The sequence below is a fragment of the Rhodotorula paludigena genome, assembly GCF_050403205.1.
Source record: "Rhodotorula paludigena JCM10292 DNA, Rt_paludigena_JCM10292v1_ctg40, whole genome shotgun sequence".
Taxonomy (NCBI): domain Eukaryota; kingdom Fungi; phylum Basidiomycota; class Microbotryomycetes; order Sporidiobolales; family Sporidiobolaceae; genus Rhodotorula; species Rhodotorula paludigena.
In genome coordinates this window covers 63972-73947 of record NW_027481418.1, presented here as the reverse complement: position 1 = coordinate 73947, position 9976 = coordinate 63972, and the positions used below count along the sequence as shown (strand labels likewise).

Below are 9976 nucleotides of genomic sequence, written 5' to 3'. Positions count from 1 at the left end.
CCTCCGCTCCTTCTCGCAATGCTACGGTACGGTAGGTACCGTTAGCTCAGGCAGCAGAGTCATTACGCTCGGACTTTGAGCTTCCATGCCGCTGGAGTGCTTGAACGGCTGCTTGGACTGTCTCGTCTGTAAATTCCGAAACCCATTCACGGCAGCTCCAGCCTTGTGATGCTAGGTGGGGTTCACCACCATGCTGCTTCTTTCCGCTGCTCCGCTTGAAACGAGAGGGTCCAGCGACTCCAGGGAGGATGGGAGAAGCTCCGCCGGGCGCCGGCGCGAAGCCGACCGTCTGCATTTTCCTCCATTCGGAAAGCCAATCGCTCGGCTCCGCTCTCTCGATCGGCGTGGCCACGCGATTCCACGCTCTTGCAGATCCCGCAGTCGAGTGCCCAAGCAAGGTGCGGCCCGTCTCCGCGGTCGGCCGCGCTGTGAGCCGGCAACCTCCGCCTCTCTCCGTGCACGACCTCCGCTCGCAAATGGGGCATTCCTGTGGCAGTAGGGGCCCGTCTCCTCTGCGAGCCGCGCAAGGTTGTGCCTACTTCAGTACCTACAATGCGAACTGTCGCGCAGCGAGACGGATCGTCAGCGGGACTCATGCGTACCGCACTGGAGGTCCGGAGCAAGGTCCGGAGTGTAGGCAATGAGGCGAGGGAAAGATGAGGCAGCGACAGCTGCAGATTGCTGCAAGCAACCACGGTGGAGACCGAGTGTCGCAGGTGTGCACGACGCCTCAGGCGGCAGCGGGTCGCGCGTAGCGCACAACGGCGCGAATGAGGTAAAGAACGGCGCGGAGGAGCTGTGCATCCAGCTTCATAGCTACTCCAGCCTGTGGTAGCAGCGAGCTTGGCAGGAGCTGGTCGTTGCCACCGGTGAGCGTAAGCAGACGGACACCGGACTGACAGCAAGTTGCGTTTGGGCCGTAGCTGAGCACGATGAACGCATCACCGTCTGCCGGCTCGTGGAGCTTGAACCGTCAGAGCGCGGCTGCGGAACGCGAGTCGCTGGGGAAAGCGAGCTGTTGTGCGGTGGATGAGCGACGCGACAGGTAGCGGCACGAGCGCTGCCGGACGTTCGCAAGTACCGCTGCGCCGCAACGACCTGATCTATCGTGAGGACACGTCTCAAGTAGCGACCCACCTGTGCAGCAGACTTTCCTGAGAACCAAGCAAGATTGCAACGGCACTGCATCTCTTGAGCAAGCCTTGCAAGGTATCAATTCGGCGACCAGATGCGAGAATCCAGGCCGACCCCTGCACCTCGCAGCCGTGCTTGACGGGGTCAGAGCAGACGTAATTGGCGCACTGCAGGACCACCGGCTTTGACACGCCTGATGAAACGAAGGTCTCGAGAAATTGCTCACGGCGAGCGTATGAAGCCTAGCGCCACACCAGATTGCGAGCAAAGCTGACGCAGGACAACCTAACGGTATTGATGCCCACCTCCTTGAACCAGTGTGTGTGTGTCCGAATCGGAGAAAAGGAAGCAAGGAGGCCGAGGGAACGAGAGCTCGGCGGGGAACTTCACGACAGAGCCGGATGCTAGCACTGAGCAGTGAGCACAGATCAGAAACGCCGAGTCCACGACGCGAGTCCCGCAGGCGCAGTACTCGAGGCTTGGAGCCCGGCGAGGATTGCGAGAAGGCAGGAAACGGAGAAAGCAAGGAGAAAGGGCAGCGCGACGCAAGAAGACGGGCGCATTCCAGAAGGATCCCAGACGCGGGGGTGACGAACGACAATGTGCGTCCTCGCGTGGGCAGATAGGGCGGGAAGCGCAGACAAGCAGGGGGTGAGACAAGCCACGCGGCGCGAGCGGCCGCCTCAGGACGAGAGACGAGACACGCGCCCGACTCGGCGACAGTGCGCACTCGGTCTCCTCCTGGCTGCCTGTCTGCCGGCACTTGCTCCTGGAGGGCACTCGAGAGATTGCAGGCGCGGGCAGGCGCGCGGGACACGAACCAAGAGGGCAACGGACAAAGCGAGCAGGGCCGCGCGCGCCGCGCGGCGCTGCTGCGAGGGAGTCTGAGGCTCCTCGAATGGGGCTCGGCTGGGTCGCACCTGCCCAATCGAGCGCTCGCTTCATCGTTCCGAAGCCGCGAACAGTGCAAGCGCGTGCATCTCGCCAACTGCTCGGCGAGCCCTTCTTCGCGGAAGCAGAAGGCGCGCCTCGGTGGGCAAGTACGCCGAGTGGCCTAGGTAGTGAGACCCCTCTGATCGAGACGCGTGTCGAGCGAAGCGTGCTTCGGTCGCGCAGAACCCGGGGCGAACGAAGCGGGCAGCAAGTTTCAGCTCACCGCAGCGATCCGGTTGCGCGCAGAAACGCCGGGGCTTTGCTGCTACGGCGCCCTCGAGCTGTGCACTCGCTGCAACGCTTTCGTGTGCCCCAAAAGACTGCGCACGGCGGCGAGACACGCGCTTCCTGCGACCTGGGACAAGTTCCGGCGCGCAACCCGATCGGACCGTCTCGTCGCTCTCCTCTCGACGCCGCGCGCACGGACGCAGTTGCTAGGGGGGCAGTGCTCCACTCGGCTCGGCCACCGGCGCACCCGCTCGAGCACCGCCAGCGCGCGCGCGCAGCGAAGGCCGGGAGTCGACTCTGAGGGTTGGCTTCCAACCCGCGAACAATGCGGCCGCGTGCGCCCGCTGCCTCTGTCTACCCGTCGCCGGCTATGGAGGCCGCGCAGCTGGCACCGCCAGCCAAGCGCAGGCGCACCAGCCACGAGCACGCCGCCGCCGCGCAGCCGCCCCTCCCCGTCTCGACTGCACCGCCCAGTCCCGCATCACCGCCCCTCGCGTCCGTGTCGTCCCTCGCCCAGTTCGCCGCAGAGATGGTCGCATGGCTCTGGTTCGCACCCCCGGAACCCGACGCAGCCAACTCCGAACCGGCTGGGACCGCGGGACCGGGCAGGCGAGGCGAGTCTCCGGCGATTTCCAAGCTGCAAGTGCGGCCATCCGACCGCTTCCTGCGCTTCTGCCAGGAGGTCCTCTCGACGAGTGCGTGTGCTTTCGTGCTCTCGAGCCGGGCGGAGCGCTCCGAGTTGACAGTATGGCCCGCCTCCCGCAGCCCAAGTCTCGCACTCGGTCGTTCTCCTCGCCCTCCTCTTCATCTCCCGCCTCAAGCAGCGCAACCCCATCAACGGGGCTCCTGGCTCCGAGTATCGCCTGGCGGTGACCGGCCTCATGCTCGCCAACAAGGTCCTCGACGACAACAGTACGTCCGGGACATCCTCGCGTTTCTCCGTGCTAGGCTCGGAGTCACCGATGCGCCATATTCGAGCCACGCTGACCTTGCCCTCTGCTCCTCCGCGTAGCCTACACGGCGCAAACCTGGTCTCAGGTCTCCTCTCTCGAGCTAGTTCGTCGCAGCTCTCCTTTCCTCGTCAAGACCTCACGTTGACAAGGTTTCACGCAAATCCTGCAGAAACCCCTCGTCGCCGGCGAAGCCGAGTTCTTGCGCGGCCTAGACTGGTCTCTGCATGTCACGAAGCGCGACTTCGAGGCGTGGCGCAAGCTTCTCGAGGGCCACGTCACGGCGCGCAAGGCTCGCCTCGGTCGCGCGTCCGTGTCGGGCGGGCCGAGCAGGCGCTACGCGCCATCGAAGCGCGCACGGGATTCTGTCGTCGAGGCGGATCTAAGGGGGCTCGGAATCGGCTTCGAGGGCGAGGTGCCTGCGCCAAGCTCGCTTCGCGTCCCCTCGTACGGCGACGCGGACGCAGCGGTCGAAGGCGGCCGGCAGGTGCGCCGACGCCTCGATGCTCCAGCTTCCACAACCGCCACGCCGATCAGCAGCTTTGCGTCGTACACTATGGCACCATCGTCGGCGCCTCACCCGCTCAATTCGGCGCCGCTACCGCAGTACCCGCAACTCGGCAGCACACCCACCACAGATGCGCCGCGCAAGTCGCTCGAGGTCTCGCCCACGGCTCTCGCCTTCCACAAGCGGAACTCGGGCTTTCGCGCCAGTGCGCCGCACATGCACGGGTCGAAGCGCTCAGCTGAGGACGCATTCGCTGCGTCCGAGCCGTTCGTCGCGCCTGCAATTCCGGCGCACATCCACCCGCAGGTCCAGCAGCCGGCGTACATGACGCGCTCCTACAGCGCAAGCGCTGCGGCTCTCACGGGCTCGGTTGCGCAGAGCTACACCCCGCAGGCCGCCGCTTCAACACCGCCTCCGCCACTCTACCTTCACCCCGCACACGGCGTGACGCCCATTCCGTTCGCGCAGTCGTCATCGCCGCTCCATTCGCGCCCGTCCTCGTCCTCGTCGGCTGTTTCGGGCATCCCGCCTCCGCCTTTCCTCCCCTACCCGTTCCAGGCGCACTTCTCCGCACCGACGGGCTTCCAGGCTCTGACCGACGCCTTTTCTCCGCGCTACGATTCGGAGCAGCACCGCCGCATGCAGCAGGGCAACCTCAGCCTCGGGTACTACTCGCTTGCGGCAGGTCAAGGCCTCGGTCACCTTCGCCAGACGCTCCCGCCGCCGCTCATGGCAGGGCCGTACCCAGCGCCGTACGGCGCAGTACCGCATCACCTTCCTCCGCCGGCGTACCACAATGCGTACACGGCGTCGACGCTCCCGTACGCGCCGCACTACCCCTCGTCGCTTTCGGCATCGACGTCGCCGCTCTCAGGCCCGACCGCGTGGGAGTCGCACTCGGCGTACCCGACGCCGACTCCGCCTCTCTCGGTGCCGCAGTATGGCGGCACGCCCATGGTTCCGTCAGCCTCGGCACAGGGCAGCCTCGCTCACTCAGGCTCGAGGCGCACGAGCGGCGGACAGCAGCAGTCGCGCCCTGCGAGTAGCCCGACGGGCCTCTCCTGCACCGGCACAGGAGGAGCGCGATCAGCTGCCGTCCCGCCTCTGTACTCGCCGTTCGCGCCGCCGCCCATCCAGCCGCAGCACCGCGCGTACGGGTCGTACCCGCATCTTCCGCACGCACCGCCGCCGCAGCACTCGTCGTTTGCGAACGCCGGCGCCCCAGGCGTGTGGTGGCAGGGCTGAGCCGACGCTCGCACACAATGATCTCTTCTCGTCTCGTCTCTTCGTTCCATCCGCCCACCCATCCGCCCATCACTCGCACATACTCATTTGCATGCACACATTCGCACTCGTCAATCAGACCCACCCCTTCATCGCGCCCGTCCATACCCCACTCGCACCCTGTCTCTTCGTCGCATAGCTACCGCCATCTGCGTCCTTGCTCTTGTTCCAGTTGTGCCACTCTATACGCATTGCCCGTCCTTCTCGATTGTACGACTCCAAGACGACTCGCAACACATGAATGCGTTTGCTGTCCTGCGTCTGCTCGAGCGGCGCGTGCGAGACGGCAAGGGGGCGAGGGGGAAGCTCTCGGCAGCCTTGGAGGAGCCAGGTACAGCCCGGTGAAGCACTAGCAAGCCCCGCAAGGGCTCTGGCCAGACCTGCAGAGCGAGCAGGCGAGAGTGGACGCGTCCGGCTTTTTTCTCGCCTGTCCATCGCCCGCACTCGACCCGCTCCTCGCCGCGCCCTCGTCCCGCCCCGCCAGAGCAGACTGCCGAGCAGAGATGGCGCCAGCAGCAGCACGGACAGCGTCGGCCCTGCGCCTCCTCTCGCACGCCGCGCGGAGACCACAGCCCGGTGCGCTTCTGTCCGGACTCTTTCGCCGGCTCTCGCGCGCGTCCACGCCGCTCTGGAGCTGACTGAGAGCCATCGATGAGCCTACAGCCTGCTGTGCAGCTGGTTCGACCGCGCGCGCCGCCCCGCGCGCCTTCTCGACCACCGTCCCCTCCCTCCTCGCCTCTCCCGCTTCCTCCTCCTCGTCGTCCTCCGCGTACCCCTCGAGCAACACGCACCTCTATGCGCCCTCCCCCGCATCGCAGCACTCGTTCCTCCTCGCGCTCCTGCCCGCCGACACGCTGCCGAACAAGGCAGTGCTGAGCACCGAGGTGGCCGAGAAGGCCCTCACGCACAAGAGCGGCGTCGACAAGAGCTCGCTGTATCGCCGTGCACGGGTCGGGGAAGATCACTTGGGGCAGGACGAGGGCGGGCGGAAAGGGCACAACGAGAAGCTTGCGTTTGTCGGTGCGTCCGAGGGACCGTCCTTGATGCCTGCTGAGGCAGTAGTTGCCCTTCACAGGCACTGCTGCTGAGCTTTGCAGCCCAGACCTCCTCTGACAGCACTTGATCTTCAGGTCGCCGCGTCCTTCGCATGCACATGACGCAGCACCTCTTCTCGCGCCTCTCGTCCTCGCACCCCTCGCTCCTCTCGACCGTCCTGACGAGCGCCGCGCGCTCGCCGCTCTCGCTCGACAGCATCCTCGATACGAAGCAGCTCGGCGCGACCGTCGGCAAGGCGTGGCGGCTCGAGGACGCGCTGCGGTGGCGCGAGCAGCGGGGCCCGGACGGCGAGATGACGGGGCTGTGGAAGTGCAGGGGAACGGGCGTCGAGGGCGTTCTCGGGGCAGTGTACACAACGCAGGTGCGCGGACTCTCCTCGCTCCATCTCCGTATGACACCCCGCTTGCTCGAAATGGCGCGAGGGGTGCTGCCTCGTCGCACTCTGCTGCGGCAGGGCCGCTCAATCTTCGCCGTGGACGAGCAAGAAGTGCACTAGAACAGCTCAACTGATCTGATGCTTTGCGGTCTCACAGGGCGTTGCGGCATCGTCGGCACTGTTCGAGCAGCTCGTCCTCCCCCACCTCGACTTTCCGCGAACGCTTTCGCAGGCCCTTTCGGGTGCACCCGTGCCTTCAGCACCCTCGCCTGCACTCGGCGAGGCAGCGCAGCCGCGATTGACGCCCGACGAGCAGATCCCGGCATAGACGGCTGAGGGAGGGGTCGGTGCAGCGAGATGGATGAGTTGAGCGGGGTTTGCTCGAGCGAAGAGGCAGTGATGCAACCCGTGTACACTATTTCACCATCTTGTTGTCGGCGGTGTGGTGCTTGTGCGCGAGAATGAGGGGCAGCGTAGAAATTCGGACGGAAACCGCGGGGAGACGGGGAAGGCGGAGCGCGCGAGCGGCCGACGGCATCGCTCCGGGCGAGCGAGGCGGGCGCTCTCTCCCTCTCGCCGTGCACTCTGAGCTAAGAAGTGCGCTAGTACAATGTCGTCTGCAGCTGCTGCACTCTCCAAGCTCGTCAACGGCTCGCCCGCTGCTCCCAGCGACGCGCTCCCCAAGGGCGTGCGCCGCATCGCCCTCGACGACTTTGACGCCGTCTTTGGCTCGCTCATCGGTCAGTCGGGCTCCGTAGCCTGTCCAGGCCCTGTGGGAGGTTCTCAGGAGTCTATCCACAAGCGCTGACCCGTCCTCCCGCCGTTCCCGCCTCGTCCGCTTCGCCCGCCTTTATCGCCCCCGCCTGCACCTCTCCGCCTCGACTCTGTCGCGCCGTGTTGCGTCTATGCGCGCTCGCAGAGCTCTCGTCCGATGCGCTCGGTGGCTCGATCGTCGACACGTCCGACGAATTCTTCTGCACGGCGAGCAACCTCCTCAAAGTCCCGGTGCGTCTATCCGATGCGATCCGCCGTACTGTCTGCAAGATCCGAATCTCTTGCGCGGCATTGCTAAGTATGCGTTGAGACTGACGCTGACCGCAATGCCTGCAGCCTTCGGTGAGCATGAAGGGCCAGTTTGGCCCGAACGGCGCTCTCTTCGACGGCTGGGAGTCGCGCCGGCACAACCCGACCTACGACTGGTCAGTCACCTACTTTGATGGGTTGTTCTGTAGCGAGCCTGACGAAATGGAGCGCGCAGGACCATCATCAAGCTCGGCGCACTGGGCAAGATTGTCGGATGCGATGTCGACACGGGCCACTTCAGCGGAAATGAGTACGTCTAATTGCCTGCTACTGCGCGCTGTCGTAGTGATGCTGATCTGTGCGCTTGCGCAGATCGCCTGCGAGCGGAGTCTGGGGCGCGCACGTTCCGGAGGGAGAGACCATTCCGGAGCATTCGACCAAGGTTAGTCCTGGACGAATCTGTTTGCCTTCTTTCGAGTATTCGGCGCTGTCAGGCCGAGACACGGAGGCTATGTACAGCTCGCACCGAGGCTAATACGCCCTGACTTCGCTCGCAGTGGACGCCTCTTCTTCCCATCACTCCCCTCGGCCCCGCCCAGCGCCACCTCTTCCTCCTGCCTTCCGTCTCCGAGCCCGTGACGCACCTCAAGTTGACGATGCACCCAGACGGCGGCCTCGGCCGCTTCCGCGCCTACGGGCACGTCGTCCCCCCTCCCGCGCCGGCCGTCCCGACCGGGCGCGCAGTCGACCTCGCGTACGTGCTCAACGGCGGTACCGTCACGGGCGAGAGCGACCAGCACTTTGGGCGCGGCGGGAACCTGATTTTGCCTGGGAGGGGCAAGGACATGGGCGATGGGTGGGAGACGAGGAGGAGTCGTGGGCGGTTGGGGACGGGCAAGGGCGACTGGGTCGTCATCAAGCTGTGAGTTGTCGCCTCGGCGCCCCTGAGAATGCGCTTTTGCGCTAGCTCCCGGGTTTCGGCTGGGAAGCGACGAACTCACCGCGCTTCTACACTGCACAGTGCCGAGCCGGGCTACCTCGAGTGGGTCGACATCGACACGCTCCACTTTGTCGGCAACTTCCCCCATTCGGCCGAACTGTACGGCATCTCGTCGACCGAGGTGCGCCCCTTTCCTCTGCTCCTTCCAAAGGTCGACCTTCCTAATTTGCCCGGACCGCACAGGAGTGCCCATCCTACGATAACGCCGGCTGGACCCGCCTGCTTAACGAGACGAAGCTCGGCCCGCACAGGCAGCACTTCTACCAGCTGTCGCACCCGGAGAAGGCATGGACGCACGCTCGCCTCAACATCTACCCTGGTGCGTTTCATCCGCCCGTCTTCCCTGCTCCCGTCCTGCTCACTCACCCTACGCGTTCGCAGACGGCGGTGTCAAGCGTCTGCGGCTGTACGGCCGCCCGCAGAGCCAGTACCCCGACTACTCGGCGCTCATCCCGCTTCCCGCCCCTGCACCCGCTGCTTCGCTGGACGCTGCACCCTCCTCTTCGGCCTCTGCCGCCTCCGGCCCTGCCTTTACATCGCTCTCGGTGCCCAAGCTTCCCGCCGTCCCGCTGACGCCGTCGGCGTTCGCACCGTACGGCTCGGTGATCCAGTCGTACCCGGACGAGCGGTCTGCACCGAAGGAGATCAAGATCAAGACGGTCAACTTTGGCACTGCGCGCAAGTTCAACCACCTCGCGCCCGTCGACTCGGTCGCGCCGCCTCCCGGCCGCTTCGCCGCCGCCGAGAAGGCCAACGGCGGACAGGTGCCCGCGGGCGAGATCAACTTTTGCGTGTTCCGCTGCGAGCCCCAGAACGGGGCTCGCGGCGCAGAGGCCGGCAAGGAGCAGTGGGAGGTCAAGGTGCTCGAGCGCCACGAGTTTAGCTCGCAGGCGTTTGTGCCGATGGGCAACGAGGGCGCCGAGGGGCGGTACCTCGTGCTCGTCGCGCTGCCGGGCGAGGGTGCGTCCCTCTGTTCCCCTTCTGCCCCCTAGTGCTCCGTGCTCACTCTCCTCTGGTCTCCCATCTGCAGACGGCCAGCCGTCGCTTCCGACGCTGCGCGCCTTCATGGCCTCGACGGCGCAAGGCATCTCGTACCACCGCAACGTATGGCACGCGCCGCTCATCGCGCTCGGCGACCGCAAGGTCGACTTTGCGTGCGTCGTGAGCGAGACGGGCGTGCCTGATGTCGACTGCGAGATCAAGTGGTTCGAGCAGGGCACGGTCGCAGTCGTCGAGGCGGTCTGAGTGAGGGCGAGGAATCTGGTGCTGCATCTGGCTAGTGATTGTAACCCACGACCATACACTCGTAGCGGGCCTCTGCAGCATTGTGGAGAGAAAGAGAAGACAGAGAGCCACACTGCGGAAGTGATCGCGGCCAGGGGGACGCGCGAGACGTTCGAGCCTCGCTCGTGTCGTCGCTGACTCCATTCCGCTGTTCTCGCTCTGCTTGCTGTGCGTGCTAGAGCTTGACAAGTAGCGCACCA

The 9976-nt window shown here is 65.6% G+C and overlaps 3 protein-coding genes across 3 annotated transcripts; all 3 read left to right on the top strand.

The window, feature by feature from the left end:
- Positions 1 to 2620: 2620 nt before the first annotated feature.
- JCM10292_001582 (uncharacterized protein) lies at positions 2621 to 4998 on the top strand (the record flags this gene model as incomplete). Its single annotated transcript, XM_076650756.1, has 4 exons — positions 2621 to 2990; positions 3061 to 3207; positions 3308 to 3351; positions 3418 to 4998. 4 exons carry the CDS (start codon positions 2621 to 2623, stop codon positions 4996 to 4998), a joined length of 2142 nt encoding a protein of 713 aa, XP_076503685.1.
- Positions 4999 to 5540: 542 nt separating this feature from the next.
- On the top strand, positions 5541 to 6797 carry JCM10292_001581 (uncharacterized protein; the record flags this gene model as incomplete). Its single annotated transcript, XM_076650755.1, has 4 exons — positions 5541 to 5613; positions 5701 to 6057; positions 6168 to 6454; positions 6627 to 6797. The coding sequence occupies 4 exons, from the start codon at positions 5541 to 5543 to the stop codon at positions 6795 to 6797; spliced, it is 888 nt and encodes a 295-aa protein (XP_076503684.1).
- A 282-nt stretch (positions 6798 to 7079) lies between these two features.
- JCM10292_001580 (uncharacterized protein) lies at positions 7080 to 9737 on the top strand (the record flags this gene model as incomplete). The annotated part of the gene is made up of 10 exons (XM_076650754.1): positions 7080 to 7209; positions 7389 to 7474; positions 7580 to 7668; positions 7728 to 7802; positions 7865 to 7934; positions 8050 to 8414; positions 8514 to 8613; positions 8676 to 8811; positions 8874 to 9452; positions 9523 to 9737. 10 exons carry the CDS (start codon positions 7080 to 7082, stop codon positions 9735 to 9737), a joined length of 1845 nt encoding a protein of 614 aa, XP_076503683.1.
- Positions 9738 to 9976: the final 239 nt, after the last annotated feature.